The following is a 24,691-nucleotide window of genomic DNA, read 5'->3' as shown; positions in this document are numbered from 1 at the left end:
ATACAGTACTTAAGTTTTTGATGGAAATGCTATACATAAAGCCCAAGTAAAGGTAGCTTATAGTAATATGAAATATATCCAAGATGATCCTAGGACTGCCAGAATTTTTCTATCAACTGTTTCATCCATTACTATTATATTTATATCATACAAGCAAGAAAGCTCCAAGTTAAAAATCATATTTGTATCCGCCTACTAATGGCAAAGGGACAAGCCTTTTACTAATAATGTCGGGATGAACTGCGAAACTCTCTAATTTCTACTCAAGAAATTGTCGGGCTGGCAGGATCAAGGGGGATCAGGAGGGACCAAAGAAATGGAGGCCAACCCTCCACCTTGTTGCCCCCACCTCAGAACTTTCCCATCACAGCAGACCACCCAACAATACATCATCAGGGGGAGACTGGACCTATGCAGGAAACCTGAACCGTACTTTACCCAGATCCCATGTAAGGGCATAAGCAGTTATCACTCCATGCTGATTTACCAGTAATATGCCTTATACCTATCATCCAGTACAGACACACAACCCCTCACCCCTCCCCCCTTAAAAAGCCTGCTTGCACTCCCCTGGGCGCAACTTTCCCAGCTGCGACTTCCCTGCTCTCTCCCTCCCCTGCTGGCTGTGGAACCTCACCCTAGAGCACATATTAAAAGCCTGTTTCAAACCATCTTCTTTTTTTCTTTTCTTTCTTTTTCTTTCTTTCTTTCTCTCTTTCTTCTCTTCTTCTCCTTTTCCTTCTTCCTCTTTCCTTCCTTCCTTCCTTCCTTCCTTCTTCCTCCCTTCCTTCCTTCCTTCTTCCTTCCTTCCTTCCTTTCTTTCTTTCTTTCCTTTCTTTTCTTTCTTTCTTCTTCTTTCTTTCTTTCTTTCCTCCCTTCCTTTCTTTCTTTCCTCCCTCCCTCCCTTCCTTCCTTCCTTCCTTCTCTTCCCTTCCCTTCCCTTCCCTTCCCTTCCCTTCCCTTCCCTTCCCTTCCCTTCCCTTCCCTTCCCTTCCCTTCCCTTCCCTTCCCTTCCCTTCCCTTCCCTCCCCTTCCCCTCCCCTCCCCTCTCCTCTCCTTTCCTTTCCTCTTTTCTTTTTCTTTATTGGAGTTCAATTTGCCAACATATAGCATAACACCCAGTGCTCATCCTGTCAAGTGCCCCCCTCAGTGCCCATTACCCAGTCACCCCAACCCCCTGCTCACCTCCCCCTTCCACTACCCCTTGTTCATTTCCCAGAGTTCTGTCACCCTCTTGGATATTTCCCACTCATTTTCTCTCCTTTCCCCTTTATTCCCTTTCACTATTTTTTATATTCCCCAAATGAATGAGACCATATAATGTTAGTCCTTCTCCAATTGACTTACTTCACTCAGCATAATACCCTCTAGTTCCATCCACGCTGAAGCAAATGGTGGGTATTTGTCGCTTCTAATGGCTGAGTAATATTCCATTGTATACATAAACCACATCTTCTTTATCCATTCATCTTTCGATGGACACCGAGGCTCCTTCCACAGTTTGGCTACTGTAGACATTGCAGCTATAAACATTGGGGTGCAGGTGTCCTGCCATTTCACTGCATCTGTATCTTTGGGGTAAATCCCCAGCAGTGCAATTGCTGGGTCGTAGGGTAGCTCTATTTGTAACTCTTTGATGAACCTCCACACAGTTTTCCAGAGTGGCTGCACCAGTTCACATTCCCACCAACAGTGCAAGAGGGTTCCCCTTTCTCCACATCCTCTCCAACATTTGTTGTTTCCTGTCTTGTTAATTTTCACCATTCTCACTGGTGTGAGGTGGTAGCTCATTGTGGTCTGGATTTGTATTTCCGACCAACTTTTGCCTGGCCTCTCTATTTCATTTCACTACCCATCGATTGGATTAAACCTGACAGAAACAACAAAATGAAATTTCACAGATGACAGGACAGGAGCCTTAGAGATCATAAAACAAATTCTTCCTTTTATAGATGAAAAAAATTGAAGTCCAGTGTTAACTAACTTCTCTCAAGGTCCAATAGCTGTATTTCATAAACTGACTCAAAAAACACATTTCTCAGAAATCAACTGGCTATATTCAACTAACTACATTCTCTCCTCTCAAGACCAACCTTTACAGCACTGTAAATGCTGGCTTGTCAAGGCCCAGGTGAAAAGGTAACAAGGCTTGTGCCTCTCTTAGAATATATTCAATAATGGTAGTCACTGTAATATTCTAAAGGATGAGCTTTCAACAAGAGCCACTGCTGCTAGGACATATACTTGAAATGCCTTTTTGGTGACCATGATTGGTTTGCCACACTGATTCTATATCCTCAGTCCACTTACAACTAAAGATACTTGCCATATAAATGGCTAAAACTGGAGATGTAGTCTATAGCTCAGGAAAATAATTTATCCCTAATTTAAGGAATAAATTTGTGAGGAATTATTTGGTCTAGCTCCAAGAGAACAAGGTTTCTGGGCAACATTGTCATGAAAGGCTGTTATATCTTGGTGACTATGAATTGATGGTTGGGGATAAATCAACCTTAATGGGCCCATAGCAACCCATATATATATGCAGTGAGGTGATAACCAGTTGTGGTGGGATAAATAATGGATCCTCCAATGATGTCCAGGTTCTAATCCCTGGAACCTGTAAACATTTCTGATTATAGTAAAAGGACTGCAAATGTGATTAAGTTAATATCTTGAGATGGGGAGGGTATCTGGTCTGGGTGGTATCTATAGACGATGGAAGATGGGATATTTATGGAAGACAGAAGAAGAGAAGGACAAGTGAAGATGGATACAGAAATTGGATACAGACACAAGTGAAGGAATGCCAGCAAACACCATACATTGGAAGAGGCAGGGATTCTCTCCTAGACACTCCAAAGGGAGTACAGCCATGTTGATACCTTGATTTCAGATTTCTGGCCTCCAAAGTTATGAGAAGATAAATTTCTGTTGTTTTAAGACACCAAGTTTGTTAGAGCAGCCTTAGGAAACTAATACACAAAGGTATAAATGGAAGACAGATATCTGAGTAAAGAATGAGCATACCCATAGGTTGATTTTCAGAAATATTTCCAGAATTGGTACCTAGGGAAAACATAGTCTTCACCATACTGGTTTCAACCAAAAGTGTAAGGTTGTACACCAAAATGAGTCAAGGGATTCTTTAAAAATATTGATCACTGAGTCCCATCCCAGATCTACTAAATCAGATTTCCAGTTGAGAAAATACATGAACGCTTTTAAATGCTCTACTCCGGACTCTGATATGAACTCTTTGTTGAAAACCACTGCTCTTGATGGACATCTGGGCTCTTTCCACAGTTTGGATATTGTGGACATTGCTGCTATGAACTTTGGGGTGTAGGTGTCCCCTCGGATCACAACATTTATATCTTTGGGGTAAATATCCAGTAGTGGAATTGCTGGACAAAGAAGATATGGTCTATATATACAATGGAATATTACTCAGCCACCAGTAAGGATGAATATTTCCAATTTACATCAATGTGGATGGAACTGAAGGGTATTATGTCTAGTGAAATAAGTCAATCAAAGAAAGACAATTATTATATGGTTTCACTCATATGTGGATTATAAGAAACACCACAGAGAATCATAGGACAAGGGAAGGAAAACTGAATGGGAATTCATCAGAGAAGGAGAAAAACCATGAGATGCCCTGCTCTTAACTATAGGAAACAGAGTTGCTGGAAGGGAGGTGGGTAGGGGAGATGGGGTAATTGGGTGATGGACATTGGGGAAGGCACTGTGCGTTATTGCAACTGACAAATTATTGAACACTACATCTGAAGCTAATTATGTACTACATGTTGGCTAACTGAATTTAAATTAAAAAAAAACAACAACATACCACTGCTTTGAAGTTTATCAATTGTTTAAGTGAAATTCCTGCAACTTAACCCAGGAGGTAGATAATAACCAAATCTCCACTGAGATTAAATAGGACAGAATGATTCTTCAGATTTGAAGTTCATTAAATTTTAAGAATGAGAAAGCAAAAGTAAATTGCTTAAATCACAGAGATCAAGGTATCTTGGTCTAAATTTACTTTTAAGTCTTTGTTCTAAAATTTTGATTGCTTTTCACTGAGATGATAAAATGCAATTTTATTCAAGGCTTAGCACCACCACTGACAGCCCACACCTGGTTCTCTGATGTTTTCTCCATTATCATGCATTGTGTATCCCTGAGATTCTCTGTCTCTCTTTCTTCCTCCCTTCCCTCTCTCCCACCCTTCCACCGAGAGGCACATTTTACAATCTATGATGTTCATGTATTTTAGTTCAATCATCTCTAAACTCCCATGATTTTTTTCTCCATGTAGTCCTTAAGTTATTATACAAAGTACAAAGGATAAATTAGATAGCTTCCAATTTCCTTTAGTGAGACAGTGACCGCAGTAAAATTTGTACCCAGGAAGAATTATGGCACCATCAACACCATAGCAATCTTTTCCAAGTGCAATGCTGCTTCATGCAGATAATCAGATCAAATAGACTTTTTAAATATAAAATTAAATATGTACTCCTCTGGAAGTTATTATAAAAAAATGACTATGTTTGAAAAAGACATTACTTAAAAACTAATGATAAAACTAGTAACCAAATGAATTTCAAATTGTTTAGAGAAACTCAAAATATGTTAAAGTAATGGTGATCTATTTCTATTTTCTTCTCTGTGCCTTCAAATAATATTGACAAATTGCATTATCTCCCTCATTAGAGGCTCCTCTAAAATCAATATTTAGAATAGGCTTCTTGTTTGCCCCTTCTATTCCTGTAGGATTTCACATGTTTGCAATGTACCAAATAAGATTACAGATAAGAGCTATACCTCCCCTTTTCTTTAAATCGGTCTGTCATTTATTTCATCACGTGTAGGTAATTCTTTTTTTTAAAATTTTATTTATTTATTCAGAGAGAGAGAGAGAAAGAGAGAGAGGCAGAGACACAGGCAGAGGGAGAAGCAGGCTCCATGCAGGGAGCCTGACATGGGACTCAATCCCGGGTGTCCAGGATCACACCCTGGACTGAAGGTGGCGCTAAACCGCTGAGTCACCGGGGCTGCCCCCCCCCCCTCTTTTTTTTTTAAGTGGCAGAAGGCAATTGTCAAGCAGAGGTGAAAAACAATAAACAGCCTGAAACTCTGACCATAAGTGCATTCACAGAGGGTAGATTCATTTAAGGGAGAAGTACTAAAGATGAATTTCTCAAAATTGATTCCCTTAATCCACTTGTTTTCCCATACCCATGAGGCAATTTTCATGTACCCAAGTTTAAAGAGCACTACATTAAAGGACATATATTCACAAACATCATAAACATTCATCTCTAGTTCTCACTCAGGGTGACAGAAGCATGCTTAGTATAAAGTAACTTATTTTGAGTTTTGTTTTTTCCACATCTGTTATCAGATTTATTTTTTTGGATCCAGCCACCATGTAAACAGAATCAAAACCTATGTCTTAGGTTAACCTATGTCTTAGACAATTAACTTAACCTTCTGTTGTGGTACACTTACAAACCCAGCTAGCAACGGCGGAAATATTGAACCATTAACTGTCTGACTCAACTGAGTAGACATGCCAACAAAAACGCAAATAAGCACTAGAAAACTAATTAAAAAATGCTTATATTATTGAAAGGCAATCTGAGGTATAATTAATATGCATAATTCATCACATAATAAACACTTTTGAGAACATTCTATTGTCTGGAGTAACACTATGCTAGGTGCAGATAATTACATTCTGCCTTCAGGGGCCTCTTATATGAGGGTGACAAAATGTGATGCTAAACCTGACTGATCTATTGGAGAATTAGTTGGCTAACAGTCAACCAATTTTACTTCCTATTTACAATGTGCAAGATGCTTTTACACACAGAAACTGTAACTGCTAATTAACATTTCTATTAATGTAATACTCCAAACAATTACACACACACACACACACACACACACACACATTTTTATTCATTCATTTTGAGGGACAGGTTGGTCAATAAGGTGTTATGAGAATTTATACTCCTAAAGTGCTTTTCCTACACCTTACAATTGCTTTCCATTTGATTAGCACCTGTGTCTTTGGGAAAATTTCTTAAATATGCTAGTACAAAAAACATTATTGCAAATGTAAGCAAAAATTTAAATACTAAGTAGCCACTAAGTTCTTTTTTTAAATTGAGGTATAATTGACATATAACATTACATTAGTTTCAGGTATACAATATAATGATTCAGTATCTATACTAAGTTCCTTATTAAGCAAAAAAAAATTTTTTTTAAAGAATTTATTTATTTATTCATGAGAGACACAGAGAGTCAGAGACATAGGAAAAGGGAGAAGCAGGGTCCATGCAGAGACCAACACGGTACTCGATCCCAGGACCCCGGGATTATGCCCTGAGCCAAAGGCAGTCACCCAACTGCTGAGCCACCCAGGCATCCCCCAAAATTTTTAAGCAGAATTTTCTTCTACTTGTTAGAGCTGTAGCAGATCCCTTAACATAATAAAGGCCATATGTGACAAGTGCACAGCTAATATAATATTCAACAATGAAAAGGCTCAAAACTTTTTCTTTTTTTTAAAGATTTATTTATTTATTCATGGGAGACAGAGAGTGAGGCAGAGTGAGAAGCAGGCTCCCATTAGGGAGCCCGATGCGGAACTCGATCCTGGATCCCAGGATCATGCCCTGAGCCGAAGGCAGATGCTCAACAGCTGAGCCACCCAGGTGTCCCTCAAAACTTTTTCTCAAGTCAGGAACAAGATAAAGATGTCTACACTTGCCACTTTTATTGATCACAGTATTGAAAGTCCCAGCCAGACCAATTAGGTAAGAAAAAGAAATAAAATTCATTCAAATTGGGGAAATTAAAAAAAAAAAAAGTAAAACTGTCCTTATTTCCAGATGACATGGTATTATATATAAAAAAACCTGAAGATTCCATAAAAAAAAAACAAAACTATTGGAACTAATGAAAGAGTTCAGGAAAGCAGCAGGACACAAAATCAATATATGAAAAATATGAAAAGTGTAAAGTGTTTCTATACACTAATAACAAAGTATAAGAAAGAGAAATTAAGAACATAATTCCATTTATGATTATATCAAAAAGAATATAATATCTAGGAATAAATTTCACCAAGAAGGTAAAAGATCTGTACAGTGAAAACTGTAAGATATCAATGAAAGAAACTATAGAAGACAAAAATAAATGTAAAGATATTATGGGTTCAGGTACTAGAAGAATACTATTAAAATGTTCATTGTACCCAAAGCAATTTATGAATTCAGTGCAATCAAATAAAAGTTCCAACAGCATTTTTCATAAAAATAGAACAAACCACCCTAAGAGATGGATAGGACCACGAGACCTCAAACAGCCAAAGCAATCTTGAGAAAGAAGAACAAGGCTGGAGGCATTACTCTCCCTGATTTCAAACTATTTTTCAAAGCTACAGTAATTAAAACAGTATGATACTGTCGTAAAAACAGATTCACAGGTCAATGGACTAGAAAGCCCAGAAAAAAAAAGTCATATATATATATATATATTTCAATTAATTTATAACAAAGAAGCCAAGAATCTGCAATGGAGAAAGTACAAGTCTCTTCAATAAATGATGTTGGGAAAATTGGACAGCTACATGCAAAGGAATGAAACTGGACCTCTTTCCTACACCATACCTAAATATTAACACAAAATGAATTACATATTTGAATACAAGGCCTGAAATCATGTAAGTCCTAGAAGAAAACATAGAGGGTAAGCTTGCTTTATTTATGTATGTATGTATGTGTGTATGTATATATGTATGTATGTATGTATATTTTTTTATTGGAGTTTGATTTGCCAACATATAATACCCAATGCTCATCCCGTCAAGTTCCCCAGAGGGTAAGCTTTTTTTTTTAAAAAAAAAAGATTTTATTTATTTATTCGAGAGAGAGAGAGAGAGAGAGAGAGAAAGAGAGAGAGAGGCAGAGACACAGGCAGAGAGAGAAGCGGGAGAAGCAGGAGAAGCAGGCTCCATGCCGGGAGCCTGCTGCAGGACTCAATCCCAGGACTCCAGGATCACGCCCTGGGCCAAAGGCAGGCGTTGAACTGCTGAGCTATCCAGGGATCCCCCAGAGGGTAAGCTTTTTGATGTCACTATTGGTAATGATGGTTTTGGATTTGGTACCAAAAGTAAAGGCAGCAAAAAGCAACAATCAGTTAAGTGGGACTGCATTAAACTAAAAAGCTTCTGCACAGCAAAGGAACCACCAACAAAATAAAAGGGCAACCTACTGAATGGGAAAAAATATTTGCAAATCATATATGTGATAAAGGGGTAATACCCAAAATATAATACACACAACTCAACAGCAAAAACAAAAAAAATCCAATTTTAAAATGGGCAGAGGATCTAAATAGGCATTTTTCTAAAGAGGATCTAAATAGACACTTTTTTTCCCCCAAAGAAGATATATAGATGGCCAACAAGTACATGAAAAAAATACTCAACATCACTAATCATCAGGGAAATGTAAATCAAAACCACAATGAGTTATCACTTCACCCCTGTTAGGAAAGCTAGTATCAAAAAGACAAGAGATAACAAGTGCTGGCAAGAATGTAGAGAAAAGGGAACCCTTGTGCACTGTTGGTGGGAATGTATACTGGAGCAGCTACTATCGAGAACATTATGGAGGTTCCTCAAAAAATTAAAAGTAGAGCTATCATATGATCCAGTAACTCCACTTCTGAGCATTTATCTGAAGAAAACAAAAAGCATTAATTAAAAAAGATATATGCAGCCCCATGTTCATTGCAGCATTATTTACAATCACCAAGATATGGAAACACTGACAGATGAATGGATGAAGTGTGATATATATATATATATATATATATATATAATGGAATATTATTCACCATAATAAAGAGTGAAATCTTGCCATTTGACACAATATGGATCGACCTGGAGGGCATTATGTCAGGCGAAACAAGTCAGACAGAGAAGGGCAAATACTGTATGATATCACTTATATGTGGAATCTAAAACAAAAACAACAAACAAAAAACCAAGTTCATAGATACAGAGAACAGATTGATGGTTACCAGACTAGGGGATGAATAAAATGGGTGAAACAGGTCAAAATGTACTAACTTCCAGTTACAAAATAAATTATGGCATGTAACGTATGGCATGGTGAATATAGTTAATAATATTCTATTGCATATCTGAAAGTTGCTAAGAGAATAGTTCTTAAAATTCATCATCACAACAAAAAAATTGTTCTGTCAATACGTAAGGTGATCATTTTATAATATATACAAATATCAAATCATTATGCTGTATACCTAAAACTTCTCACATACTACAAGAATTGATAGTAGTTCGAATTATCCTTTAACACATTACTGAATCTTTATAAACTGTTTCAAATGGCATATCTTGCATAATTCATAAATACTGTACCACTCTACTGTACTGTAAGTACAACAAATATTTTATCATAAGCTGATATGTCACAGGAAATTCTTAAGTAACTTTTAAAAACTACTTTTTATAACTACCAATGATATTTTTTTCTATAATAGTGTATATATACTGTAAGTATTTACACAAAATAGTAGTTTCATTCTTCACTACTAGAAGCCTATAATTCCTACTGTAACATCAACAGTACAGTATAACAGTTGTAACACTTGTAACAATATAATATAAACAAATGCCTTAAAACTATTCACTCATTCATTCATATATTCAGTCAATAAATATTTACTGAGTCTCTACTACCAATCATGACATCAGGTATTAATACAAGTCCAGTGGTGAAAAACACAGGCATAGAACTTAGATTTAGTAGAGGTAGAAACAGACAATAAAGGAATAAGAAAACAGACAAACACATCAAGGTGATTCTGTCATTTTCTGGTAGACTTCCACATAATTATCATAAGGTAGTTAATATAAGGTACCTTAAAAGACTAGCTTTTCAACTGGATGGACAAGAAGACCTCTATGCAAGGAAATTCAAAACATAAGTGGACAAGGGGCAACCATACAAAGATAAAGGGAAGATCAATAAGCAGCTCCTTGGCATACCTGAGCATGGTAGGTCTGAAGGCCTGCGGTCAGGGCCAATAGGCAGACAGGTCACATAGGACTTTTTGACCAGAAAATAAGGAGTTTCTGTGTGTGCTGGGCAACCATGGAGGAGACACCTACTCTAGCACATGTTCTTACAGGTTACCCGGGGTTCTGTGTGGAGAAGGAAGTGCAAGAGAGCACAGGAAGTGGCAGAAAGACTGGCGATGTCTGAGTAGAGATGATGGGACCTGGACTGAGGTAATGGCAGTGGCAGATTTGGGACGTATCAGTTATATTCCTAAATTATGGGAGAAGGGTGGCCCATTTTTGCATGCCTCAAGCACAAATAAAAAATAGTTTATTTTTTATTTAACAATACCAGACATATATTGTTATCCATTCATATTTAAAGTCATTTAAACGAAAAATGAAGTAGATATATTAGGACATATTGTTAAAAGAAAAAGGTGCAAAACAGTGCATATGTGTATGTACAAATATAAATGTATGCTCCTACAGAACACTTCTGAAATGCAGAAAAAAACCATTGAGAGTGATTGCCTTTGGATCCCTTCTGGGGCGAGAGAATTTTCAATGTATAATCTTCTGTACTATTTCAATGTTTATCACACCATGTATATATTACCTCAACCGAAAATCTAGATAATACTAAATTTTAAACTCCTTGCACATGTGATCAAGTCTTTTCCCTCTCTGTGTTCTCTACAATGCCTTGTAAATTATTTTGACCACAGCAAGTTTAAAAAAAAATTGTTGAAAAGACAAAGACCTCAAAGATGATAATCCTAATATAACAATTATGATGGGAAGCAGCAAACATAGAAAAAAGAACAATGGACTAGAAATCAGCAGACTTGTATCCAACCAGCCTCTTCAATCAGCTGTATGACTTTAGCCACTAACACTAAACCCTCACTTTCTTCATCTGTAAAAATAGATAACAACACCTACGTCACAGAATTGTGAAGATGATATGAAACCATTGTACTCTGGTTAAATGACACATAAATAAAAGGTACTACTTTTGTTGCATGCAGTCTACTCCTATCCTCCTCAGTACTTTACAGAACACTTGAATTTAAATATCCAGAATCTTTCCATTTCATGCCAAATCAACTCCATGAGAATCAATAGCCCATGGCAAACATATGCTGGGCATTGGGAGAATCACTTATTTTGAATCATGGACAAATTATGTCAACAGCTAACATTTACTGAGTAGTTAACAAGTGCCAAGACCTGTTCCTAGGGTTGCGCAAAACCTACATCATTTATACTCTGTATACCACCACCAAAGGGTATTACTCCTATTTTACAGAGAAGGAAAAGAGAGTGCAGAGAGGTTCAGTGCTACTAAGTGGAAGATCTCAAAATGGAATCATAGGCAGTTTGACTTTACAGCCTTTATAATTTTTTCCTTGACCTTTGGTTTCCCCAAAACCAAATGTGCTTTCACTTCCTATTTCCACCTCTGTGTATAACTAATGAGCCTGGGTTATATAATTCTTCCTCCCCAAATTTTGAAAGACAAGAGTATAAAGTCTCTGACCAGTCAGACTAGCATACTGTTCATTCAAATATCCTAGAATTTGACACAGAAGTCCAACCTGGGGGATCCCTGGGTGGCTCAGTGGTTTAGCGCCTGCTTTCAGCCCCCCGCGTGATCCTGGAGTCCCGGGATCGAGTCCCACATGGGGCTTCCTGCATAGAGCTTGCTTCTCCTCTGTCTGTGTCTGCCTCTCTCTATCTGTATCTCTCATGAATAAATAAAATCTTTTTTTTCCCTTTTTTTTTAAATTTATTTTTTATTGCTGTTCAATTTACTAACATTACAGAATAACCCCCAGTGCCCGTCACCCATTCACCCCCACCCCCCGCCCTCCTCCCCTTCCACCACCCCTAGTTCGTTTCCCAGAGTTAGCAGTCTTTACGTTCTGTCTCCCTTTCTGATATTTCCCACACATTTCTTCTCCCTTCCCTTATATTCCCTTTCACTATTATTTATATTCCCCAAATGAAAGAGAACATATAATGCGTGTCCTTCACCGACTGACTTACTTCACTCAGCATAATACCCTCCAGTTCCATCCACGTTGAAGCAAATGGTGGGTATTTGTCATTTCTAATAGCTGAGGAATATTCCATTGTATACATAAACCACATCTTCTTTATTCATTCATCTTTCGTTGGACACCGAGGCTTCCACAGTTTGGCTATCGTGGCCATTGCTGCTATAAACATCGGGGTGCAGGTGTCCCGGCATTTCACTGCATTTGTATCTTTGGGGTAAATCCCCAACCGTGCAATTGCTGGGTCGTAGGGCAGGTATATTTTTAACTGTTTGAGGAACCTCCACACAGTTTTCCAGAGTGGCTGCACCAGTTCACATTCCCACCAACAGTGTAAGAGGGTTCCCTTTTCTCCGCATCCTCTCCAACATTTGTTGTTTCCTGCCTTGTTAATTTTCCCCATTCTCACTGGTGTGAGGTGGTATCTCATTGTGGTTTTGATTTGTAAAATAAAATCTTTTTAAAAAATAATTATTTGTATTTCTTTGGTGTTGGTTGTTGTTTCTCCTCTCATTCATGGTTTAATTTATTTGAGTCCTCATGGTTTAATTTATTTGAGTCCTTTCTCTTTTCTTCTTGATTTGTCTGGCTGGAGGTTTATCAATTTTATTGGTTCTTTTCAAAGAACCAGCTCCTGATTTTTTAAATCTGTTCTATTGTTTTTTTTTACTTTCCATTTCATTTATTTCTGTTCAATCTTTATTATTTCTTTCTTTCTGCTAGTTTTAGGTTTTGTTGTTCTTTTCCTAGCTCCTTCAGGGGTGAGGTTAGGCTGTTTGCTATTTTTCTTGCTTCTTGAGTTAGGCTTGTGTTGCTATAAACTTCCCTCTTGGAACAACTTTTACTGCATCCCAGAGGTTTTGGCTATTGTGTTATTTTCATTTGTTTCCATGTATTTTAATAGCTTCTTTTAATTCCCATTGGATTCATTCATTGCTTAGTATCATGTTATTTATCCTCTATGTATTTATGGTCTTTCCAAATTTTTTTCTTATGACTGACTTCTAGTATCATAGTGTCATGGTCAGAAAAGATACATAGCATGACTTTGATCTTAAATTTGTTGAGGTTTGTTTTGTGGGCTAATATGTGATCTATTCTGACAAATGTTCCATGTGCTCTTGAAAGGAATGTGTCTTCTGCTGCTTTAGGATGGAATGTTCTGAATATATCTGTTAAAGCCATCTGGTCCAGTGTGTCATTTAAAGCTATTGTTTCCTTCTTGATTTTGTTTAGATGATCTGTACTTTGATGTAAGTGAGGTGTTAAAGTCCCCTACTATTATTATATTATTGATTAGTTCCTTTATGTGTGTTATTAACTATTTTATGCATTTGGGTGCTCCTATATTGGGTGCATAAATATTTACAATTGTCATTCTTTTTGGATTATCCCTTTATAAGATAGTGTCCTTCTTTGTTTCTTTCTTAGTCTCTGTTTTAAAGTCTACTTTGGGGCAGCCTGGGTGGTTCAGTGGTTTAGCGCTGCCTTTGGCCCAGGGCATGATCCTGGAGACCTGGGATTGAGTTCTGTGTCAGGCTCCCTGCATGGGGCCTGCTTCTCCCTCTGCCTGTCTCTACCTCTCTCTGTTTCTCATGAATAAATAAAATCTTAAAAAAAAAAAAGTCTAGTCTGATATAAATATTGCTACTCCAGCTTTCTTTTGAAATCTCTTCACATGATAGATGTTTCTCCATCCCCTCACTTTCAATCTGCAGGTGTCTTTAAGTCTGAAATGAGTCTCTTGTAAGCACTATATAGATGAGTATCAGTTTTTTTATTCACTGTCACCTTATGTCTTTTGATTGGAGCATTTAGTCCATTTACATCCAAGGTAATTATTGAGGGGCACCTGGGTAGCTCAATCAGCCAGATCTGCGTTTGGCTCAGGTCATAATCCAGGGACTGAGCCCCACATCAGGCTCCCTGATCAGCAGGGGTCTGCTTCACCCTCTTCCTCTATGCACTCACTCTTTCTCTCTCAAGTAAATAAATAAAATCTTAAAAAATAAAACAAACCAAAATAATTATTGATATATACTTACTGTTGTTTTATTATTTGTTTTGTGATTGTTTCTTAATATTTTCTCTGATCTTTTCTCTGTTTCATGAGTTGCTTATTCTCTTCAGTGATATATTTGGATCTCTTTCTCTTTATTCTTCATGTTTATTAGTGGGTTTTGATATATGCTTATCATTAGGTTTGAATATAACCTCTTCTGCATATAGCAATCTATATTAAGTTGATGGTCATTTAGGTTTGAACTCATACTTTACTCTTCCCTGCACTTTAGGTTTATGTTTTCATACTTTCTGTACTTTTATTTTGTGGGTTTCATGACTGATTTTTTTAAAGAAGTATTTATTTTTATAGCTTTTGTGTTTCCTACTTTTATACTGTCACTTTTAGTGTCCCCTTTACACCCAAAGAGTCCCCTTTAATATTTCTTGCATGGCTGGATGGACCTAGAGTATATTATGCTAAGTAAAATAAGTCAGAGAAAGACAAATACTATATAACTTCACTCATGTGGAATTTCTGTAACAAAACAGATGACCATAGGGGAAGGGAAGGAAAAATAAGAGAAAAACTGAGAGGGAGGCAAACCATAAGAGACTCTATAGCTAAGAGACAAACTGAGGGTGGCTAGAGGGGAGATTGGGGGGGATGGGCTAAATGGGTGATGGGTATTAAACAGAGTACTTGCTGGGATGAGCAGTGGGTGCTATATGTAAGTGATCAATCACTAAATACTACTCCTGAAACTAATATTACAGTATATGGTAACTTGAATTTAAATAAAATTAAAAACATATTTCTTGCATGGCTGATTTAGTGATCACAACCTCTTTTATTTTTCATTTGTTTGGGAAACTATCTCTTTCTGTTCTGTATGATAGCCTTGATGGCTATTCTTGGCTGTAGGCTTTTCCCATTCAGCACTTGGAATATATTATGCCACTCCCTTTTGGCTCTTAAAGTTTCTGCTGAAAAATACCCCACTAGCCTTATGTGTTTTCCTTTTGAGTTACTGTCTTCTTTTATCTTGCTGCTTTTAAAATGTTTTATCACTGTATTTTGCCAATTTGATTATGTCTTGGTGAGGATCTGCTTTTGTTCATTTTGATAGTAGTTCTCTGTGTCTCTTGGATCTGGATGTCTGTCTCCTTCCCTGGATGAGGGATGTTTTCAGCTATTATTTCTTCAAATAAATCTTCTCCCCTTTTGGTCTCTCTTCTTCCAGGACTCCTATAATACAAATGTTGTTACAAATGGAGTCACTGAGTTCCCTAAGTCTGTTTTCATTTTGCATAATTCTTTTTTCTCTTTCAGTTAGCTTAATTTCCATTACTCTGTCTTCTAAGTCACTAATTCATTCCTCTGCTTCTTCCGTTGTGCTGTTCATTTCATCAAGTGTGCTCTTCAATTACTGAGCCTTTTATCTCTGCTATATTATTCCTTACCTCCATGTTAAAGGTCTCACTCATGTCTTCAACTCTCTTCTCAAGTCCGGTGAGTATCCTTATGGTCGTTACTGTAAATTCTCTATCAGGTATATTACTTATATCTGTTTCACTTAGATCTCTGGCTGCGGCGTTGTCCTGTTCTTTCATTTGGGATAAATTTCTCTGTGCTCTGATTTTGTTTAAGGTTCTATGTCTGTTTCTGTGTTATGAAAGTCAGCTATAATCTCCTGCTCTTGAGGATAATGGCCTTATGAAGAAGAGGTCTTGTAGTGCCTTGCTGTGTAGCGTCCCCTATTGCTTAGATTCTGGCATTCTTGGAATTGTCTCCAATGTGTGCTGCTTGTGCTCTGCTTTTGTGTCCTTGGGGCTTTATCCTTGTGGCCAGTTGTCTGCGGAGTCTCCTTTTGCTGTGGGCAGTGTTTGTTCCTTGGCCTGAATGCAGTGCATTTTATCTAGGTATGCACTGTCTGCTTGTGAAATGAGATCTGTCACTTCCACTAGTAAAAGGCTCTACAAAAAATTTCATATCAGGATATTGATGTGAGCAGGGGTTTGGACCTGTCTTCTGGGGGAAGGGGTGACATGTTGTGGCTAAGGCAAGACTGGGAGCGGCTGTTCCACTAGAGCATGGGGGTGGGGCTTGGTGTAAGCAAGTTAGGGAGCGAGTGTTGGTGCTGTGCTGGTTCCTGCAGATGGCCTGAGCTTATGCTGAAGGCAGGGAAGGGAAATAATGCGTGCCAGTTCCTTATTTCCTGGAAGGCTGTCTGTGAATGCTCTCTCTCTGGGGTGAGCTCCAAGAGATGAGCAAATAACCTCCCCACTCTATGCCCTGGGTGTTCTTCAGATTGTTTCCTCACTGCAGGTCCACAGGTTGTTTGCTTGCCTTCTCCTCAAGAGTAGTCCCAATGCCCTCTGAGGTCTCCCAGAGCCAAAGCAGGTTGACCTTTAAAACTCTAGGCTTTAAGCCCCACTGTTTGCAGGAACTACAAAATTTGGACCCTCTTGCTTTCCAAGCCAATTACAATGGTGATTTGTTTGCCCCATGAGCTCTCCTATGTGCTCATCTGCCTCTTACTCCATGACTGTGGCTCCCTCCCTATCACAGCAGCCATGCTCCCTTTCTCTTCCAGCCTGTGTATCCACACTTCTTACCTTCTTTGATGTGTCCTCTTCTCTAACTTTAGTTGTGAAGTTTGTTTTGGCAGTATTCAGATTGATTTCTGGGGCATTTAGGATGATTTGATAGTTATCTAGTTATATTCATGGGATGAGGCAAGCCCAGTGTCCTACTCTGTTGCCAACTCCTCCTCTAGCCTTTCTACAGGAACCATTTTATTCACTGGAAAATATTCTAGTCCTGTGTGTGTGTGTGTGTGTGTGTGTGTGTGTGTTTGCTATTTTCTATTCATTTTAAAAAGCTTAACAAGGCAACACATGTCTGTAATTTTTATAATAAAACAATTACTAAAAGGCATATAATGAATATAACAATCCCTTGATTTACCTCTGATTCTTGCTGCCCAGAAATAATCTCTTTCAATTCCTTTTGGTTTTTTGTATTTTCAGTATGACCTATTGACTTTCACCTATTGATTTGTGGAAAAAGGGCACTTCTCTCTCTCCCTCTTTCTCACTCACACATACACACAGCTGACTCTCACTCTCTCTCCCCTCTTGCACCTCTAATCCTTTCACTATAATTATATCACAATCACAATTTAGCACTACATCCATTTTCAGTGCTTACATTATTATGACTGCTCAGATATAATCCACCCCTGAGCTATGTATGCACTGTTTCATTTGTTTTGTTGTGACCTTTTTGTTTTCTCTGGAGTTATTACCTGATTTTGTTGTTTACTTCATTTTCAAAAGCCTATGTCTAATTCACCTCCACAATCTCCAAAAGAACCGTGACTCTCCTCCTCCATATGGTCCAACATTTCACATATTTTCTCAGTGACATTGCTGGAAGCATCCTTGGAAACCTCTATTCTCCCACTCAAAACTGGTTGGTTTCTATCTCCTGCATAGTTGATGTTCTAAGGTTTCCCTTTATTATCATCCTGAGGTTTTCCTCTGCCTCTTTGCTATTAGATTTCCTGTTTACTGGATACAAACCTCCTATTCTTCAAGTAACTAAGAAAAAGTACATGAATGAGGAGAAAGGGAAGAGTCTACCCACTGTGAAATGTGTGTACTTTACCCTTAAATTTGCTATTTTCAATGTTGGAATCTCACTATTAATGGCCTCAACTAAGCCTGAATTCCTATGTCCAAAGCTTTTGGGCTAATCTTCTAAGACAGGAGTTGCAGAAGATGAGGAGAGTAAGGTCATTCGACTCTACAAAGTAGGGAGGGCATTGATAGTGTCTAGTTATTAATTTAGAACCTTTAAAGGGTCTTCTTGTTTTGACCCACTGCCCTTAGATGTAACCAGTGCATCCAATTCCTAGACTTTCCTTGTGTTCTATGGGGAAACATCAGTCATCTTTTCTTGGCTTCCAGGCCTGCAGCCACCTGGGTTTCAGCTTTCTCTGGGGTGATAAATAGTTGACGTCTGTAAGCTTTCCATATTTCAAATTTTTTTTTTTTTGACATTTTGAGGGCATCAGGTCTCATTCTGTGTCCTTTAAGATCTATGGAGTTCTATTGTCATTTTAGTGAGGTTTATATAGGCATGGAGAAAAAAGCATACTATTATCTTTATTTTTAAGAGTTATGCTTTTGCAGTATGTAAATACCACTTAATCAATATTCTTAGAGGTCACAACAGGAGGTTAATGAAACATACAAAAATCCCCTTAAAATACTGCCCAATCATAATTAAAGTATTCTGGAGAGTCTTTCTATTTTACCTGTTCTTTAAAAAGTACTCTGAGGAGAATTGTCATAAATCAGTGCACTGATTTATATACCAGTGACTGCTGGTATTTTAGCAATCCTACGTGCCTATAAAGAGCTTTTTCTGTCAAAGCATTCTCCTGTATCTGTCTGCCTATTCAGTCTACTTAATTAGCTAGACCTCAACACTTCTAGTTTGCTTACACTGGGAAATCTTAGAAGAAAACTAATAAAAAGCTCCATAGGAATGAACTCCCTTGTCATGAGCTGCTAGGAGCTCCAAGGGTCTAGCGAAGTTCCTATTTAGCTGTAAACAGCTCAGCATGATCCAGCGGATTTCTCAATTACAGAGTGGAAACTGACCCCACCTAATTGCACCTGGATGCAAGGGGATTATTGTGTCCGGAAAAGCTATAGAATATTGTTTAATTTGGTAGAATCAAAGAAAAGCATGGCTTGCCAGATTTGAATCTGGTGATGAGTAAGTATATTAATGACTCCAGTGCCTTGGGTATCATCCTGCCTTCCAACACTTAACTGTAGGCTACAACCAGTGTTATGTTATGAGATGAGTCAGACTATAAAAATTGAGTTTCAGCCAGTACTTTCTTAAAATTTTTGACATGAAGCACTCTAAGTAATCTACCTAGAAAAACAAATTCCACAAAGATCAGATGACCTATATGCACAAATAAACCAAATGTTGTACCATCAGAATGTGAAAGATTGGCTTTTAAAAAGCAATGAAAAGTGATGTGCTTAAAGAATAAGATAATGCTCCAAAATCTTAATTAAGATCAAAGATAAAATAGAAAATCCCATGATAAATGACTGAGGAGGAGCCACCCTGCCCAGCTCCTCATGGTTTCTGTATCACTATGGATGAGTAAATAGAAATATTTTCCAAAAATCTATTAGTCCCTAAACTGAATGCAATCTCTAAATTATAAACCAGGCAACCAGGCATGATCTAATAACAGGATAAATAAAGGAAAGGCATCATCCTGGGAAATCAGGACATCTGGTCACCATGCATATTCCCACACAAGAGCTCCCAGATGGTTAAGTTCAGGTTATCACGATGCTACTAAGTTCCCTCAAGCTTCAAAAACTCTTAAAAATGAGAGGATTCTTTTTTCCTCCCTGAACTCTGATCTTAATATTTGATAGATTTTTTTTTTCCTTTTCCTTGATTCTGACAAGGGTATTATACTACTTGCCAAGAATGATGGCATGGGCCAGCAATTTCCTTACAATGTCCAAATACTACATGGAAACCCTGAAACACCTGCTTTAGAGTACCATCACTGGAAGAATGTGTTCAAATAGAAAGGCATGAGGTAGCAGATCAAGAACACAGTATGACACTGGGAATTATTTTAGAGACACTCAAATCAAGCACAACTCTACTGGCACTTTAATCAAGTGAAAAATGAGTAAATGATAAGATCTGCTTTTAATTATATTCAAGGGTCAACAAGGGTCATTTTATCAGGAGCACAGTTTGCTCAACACTCAAATAATTTGTATTATCTAAGGGAAAAATATTAATTTACATGAAAGTACTGGCAAGAGCTGAGAAACTCAGAAACAAGCTGGTGGTGGTGGGAGGTAGGGTTAGGGCTTAAACGAAAATAGAAAAAAAACCCAAACCAACAACAAAAACCAGTATCACTTTGCTAGCTTTATTATTTCAAAATAAACCCAAAAGTAGTACAAGCTTCTATTTGGAGGCAAGGCTGACTAAAGTCATAGGAGAGTTAAACGGCTATTGATAATAATATAGTCTGCAGAAATATCTTCCAGAAGGAGCCAGGTCTCTTCCTAACACCTCCTTTGGGTAAAGACCACTTTAGAACATCAAAATTTGTTAGTCTAGTAGAATCACATCTGAAGGAAAAGTGTAACTTCTTGAAATACAAGAAGTGACTCTAGTGTAGAGCCAATGAAAGAAAAGCACAGAGTTCTGGAGATAAAATTATTTTTATCTTTACACTATCAGATTTGTTTTGTAAAAAACACTTGCTCTCTAATTTTCTCAAGTGCCAGAGTTATAACTAGTACAGAGAGATGTTCTTGAATTCTGATCCCAATTGTTTAAATCTCCTGTCCTTCTGAAAGGATCCAAGTAGGGATGAATTTACAAGATTAAAAGATGTTCTGCTTCCATTTAATAATAAAATATATATAAACAGACATTTGCACGAAATTTTTCAAATTATGACTAAGGATTTTTCCCATAATGTATGAGATATACATTTTTAAAAAGACAGATATAAATGATCCATTTGACCAGAATCTCCTTCCCAGGCTTTAGCCTTAATCTAAAGCACAAAAGGGATCTAGTAGAGAAAGACAACAATCTGCAAACCTCTCATGAAAAACTTTGGATTGCAATGGGCATTGTAGTGGTATCTTTAAGGTTCCCTTGTCGTATAGATTTGATTCACAGAAGGGGAAATGAGTAACATTTACCTAACAATGTAAAGAAATAACAGGCAAGCTTATGCAGGATGGAGAGAATAGAGTTGATGGGGTCTTTCACCACAACCGCAACATGTTTTACAAAGCAATGAATTAGGCACTTACATGTTTATGGTTAACATCTCCTAGCACAGGAAGAGTTTTATCCAAATACATATAAAACTCATCTTCCCTGAATCTAGCTCAGTCTTTAGGTTCCTTTTAGAGAGGAAATAACCCCCATCAGCCCCCGCAAGATTTCTAAAATTAACATTGCTCAGAACAAAGCTATCATTCTATCAACCCCTGCATTTTATGGATGAGTCCTAGGGAGAAGTATCTGTCTAGGCACACAGTGTTAATTATAGGGAACACCAGGATGCAACACCCTGGCACAGACAGCAAATGGCCAACTTCTTCCATTTTGCACTATCCAAAGTACCAGGTTTTGGGGTTTTTTTTTAATGATTTTATTTATTTATTTATTCATGAAAGACACAGAGAGACACAGAGAGACACAGAGACACAGGCAGAAGGAGAAGCAGGCTCCCTGCTGGGCTCCCTGCAGTCCGGCAAGAGATGAAGTAAATAAGTGATCTTATCAATATCAACTTTTACAGACTTATGTTTTAAACTTGTAATTGACTTACTCAAGTTAAAAAATAAGGAATAACAAAATAATTTATATTTGAGGTATAACTAAATCCAAGGGAGACCTGTGAAAATTCCTGGCAGAATTGAGGCCTACTCAACATTTCTTATACTACACACACCAAATTCTCGAGCACTTGCCTGTTAAGAAATTGATTCCAAAACGTTACTTCTGTCAAAGTCATAGCAACCAGCTGGACCTGACAGCAGGAAGGTCTGCACTGCCCCCTCATGGCCAGGAGCCTCACTGGTAACTCTTCCAATGACAGACCCTTGTGATAAACAGCTTAAGTCAAAGTAAGACTTAATACATTTGAACATTGACTGTGTCCTCCACAAAAATGCATAGTCTTCTAAAACATACTGAACATGTGTCCTATCCATTTTATCTGCTTCAGAACTTGATATAAGCAATGTTACCTAGAAAAGGACAAAGCCACATTCTATCCAGAGGTCTAAAGAATAGTTTAAAATACCTTGAAGAAAAAAGAAAAAGACCATACAGAAAATCAAGTTTCAAAGAAAATAACATATAGACTGTGTTTTGGTAGTACAAATAACATTCTTCAGACTATGTCAAAATTAACCACAAAAGATTAGAAAATTCAATTTTCTTAATTTAAAATGATTAGATCAAGGGAAGCTTTTAAGATATTTTGCTAAAATCAAAGGCAAAAATACCTAATCCTTTCAGAAGTCCTTTAAGACTTCAAATGAAGAACAAATATGAATAAACTAGATAAAAAGGGAGGAAAACCGTTGAATCAAATTTACATTAAACCATTAGGTTTTCAATAAACAACAAAACAGAAGTTACAAACATGAAAAATGAAAGCTTTTAAGGAATACAAAACATGTTCCAATTCCAACTCTCTACAAAGGACATTTGATATCCCTATTCTAGAAAGAACCAGAGTTCCAGAGAGAGAAAATTAAATCCCAGGAGCATATATCACAAACACCTTACCAAATTTTTGGAAGGGATTAGGGGAGAAATTTTTTCTAATCATTGGAGTAGATCTCTTTTATTTTGTATAAAAAGTCAGATAATTAAAGAGTGTTATTTACATGGTTAGCAGGAAGAAACACTAATTTGAGTGCTAACAAAGTACTACCAGTGAACAAGAATTGATTATTAACCCCCCAGAGTAAAATGTGTACACTGTGGATAGAAATATGTGTTGATATGTATTTATGCAACTATAATACAATTCAATCCCCTGTATTTAGGGTACAATCTTTAGTGTTACTCAGTTAACTTCATTTAGGCAGTAAAAATCGCTAGTGAAAGATGAAGTTCAATCTATCTAATTTCCTGTTCTAGTGATTTTCTATTAGCTCCTGGTGTTCAGTTTTAAAAGACTACATAATCCTACAAAAATATCTCTTGTGAGATATTGGGGACTTGAATTACATTCTTAAATATGCACTCTAGAACTTAAGACCACAAATGTTTAAAAAATATAATTAAAAAAATTTGACTATCATTTCCGAAGTATTATATGATGACATATTGATTACAATTCTACCAGGGGTCTTTTATACTGTTCACTCCTTGTAATGTTTGTGTTATTAAAAAAAAAAAATTCTTGGCTTTCTCTTGCACAGATGCAATGTCAAATAAGAAAACCTATACTGTGTAACAAACAGAGAAGACAGTAGAAAGTCTTTTCCTCTCACATCTATGCTAGATTCCAAAATTAATTACAGTATACAGCCATAATTCTGGGCAAACAGACTAATATTATAATGCTCACATTACCATCAGGATTGGTGGTAGATGATGATGATCTGTTAATTTCCCAAAGTCTCTGACTGAATACTGTAGGGTAAAATTCATGTTAAAACAAAATCTAAAAGATGCTTCTTAGCATTCCTAGTAGAAGCTAATGTTAAAGCCATGTTGAGAATCATACATATGCTTACATACATTTAGTTATTTAACAGTATAATAAGCCATCCAGGTCTATCATAGCATGACACAGTAGTCATGACACCACAGGAGGTCTCACGGCAGTCTCAACAGAGACCGATACATCACTGTGTGGGTCCCAATGACAGGACGGTGAAGATTACATGTGAACAGGACACGTGAAGACACGTTTCTCCCCAAAGCTACAGCTTTAAAAAAAAAAAAATACCGAAGGGGAAAGAGCTATATTTGAAGACGTTCTGGCTAGAAAATTTGTTAATGCTAATAACCACAGTGGGTTACATCCCACTGTGTCATGATCTAAGGGGGTGGCGGGTGGCTAGAAAGCCAACATGTTTCTTAAAGTCACATTAAGGTATTCTGCACCCCCCGCCCCAATTCCTCACCCCTGCCATTCTTTGAAAGGAATCTGATATTGCCAAAGGCTTTCAATAATATAAATGCCATAGAAGGGGACCGGGAAGGTGAAAGGTGGGAGGTTGTGAAAGCCTAATGTCACTCTCCGGGGGTCTGGATATACGACTTGTGAAAAGACTGAAAGGACACGGAGATCTACCTTCTGAGGCTTTTTCTGTGCATTTTCATACCTCCGAAATCTCCATCATAATCATCTACATCTCCAGCCTTAGAGTTCTATGATCCTATGATTCTATGATTCCATTTTTAAACCTGTGGAGTGGGAGTGTTTCTGAGTACCCTGCTCACACAGATGGTGGTGGGAAGAATCTCAAGAATATGTTGCATGTAGTAAATGCCCATTTCACTACGTAATCACTCCCTTCATATTTCATATGAACAGAGATAATATCATCCTACAGACAATCACAAAAAGACAAGCAATTAATGGCAGCACAGCCAACACACGTGTAAGAAAAATGAAAGAAGAAAATCTTCCCGATTACATATACCTCAGGCTAATGCCTCTGTACAAGGCAAGAATGTAGTTTAGTAAGACCAGGTTGCTATTGTACCTCAGCTCCATATACTGTGGGCAGAGCAGAGAAGGGGAAGCAAGGGGACTAACTGAATGCTAAAATCATACACAATGTCTCTGTATTCCTGATGTTCTAAAAATACACTGCACTGGCAAATCATCTGTCAAGGCAACCTTTCTGAGACTAAAAACAAGATCGATGTGCCAACCAACACTTT

General features: G+C 37.5%; 1 protein-coding gene across 15 annotated transcripts in view; it reads right to left on the bottom strand.

Moving 5' to 3' along the window:
* Nucleotides 1-24,691, bottom strand: part of PSD3 (pleckstrin and Sec7 domain containing 3) — a 592,272-nt gene that overhangs the window by 207,474 nt on the left and 360,107 nt on the right. Inside the window, exon 10 of one of the 15 annotated variants that reach the window (XM_072776762.1) lies at nt 15,013-15,430. The exons of the other annotated variants lie outside the window; for them this stretch is intronic. Coding sequence (XP_072632863.1) covers nt 15,386-15,430 — 45 coding nt within the window. The 3' untranslated portion in view covers nt 15,013-15,385. Of the gene's footprint in view, nt 1-15,012; nt 15,431-24,691 lie in introns of those variants that run through there. 15 annotated transcript variants of the gene reach the window in all.

The sequence above is a fragment of the Canis lupus genome, chromosome 15, assembly GCF_048164855.1.
Source record: "Canis lupus baileyi chromosome 15, mCanLup2.hap1, whole genome shotgun sequence".
In the NCBI taxonomy this organism is placed as follows: Eukaryota; Metazoa; Chordata; class Mammalia; order Carnivora; family Canidae; genus Canis; species Canis lupus.
The sequence above is the reverse complement of the archived record's forward strand: the minus strand, read 5'-3'. Positions and strand labels throughout refer to the sequence as shown.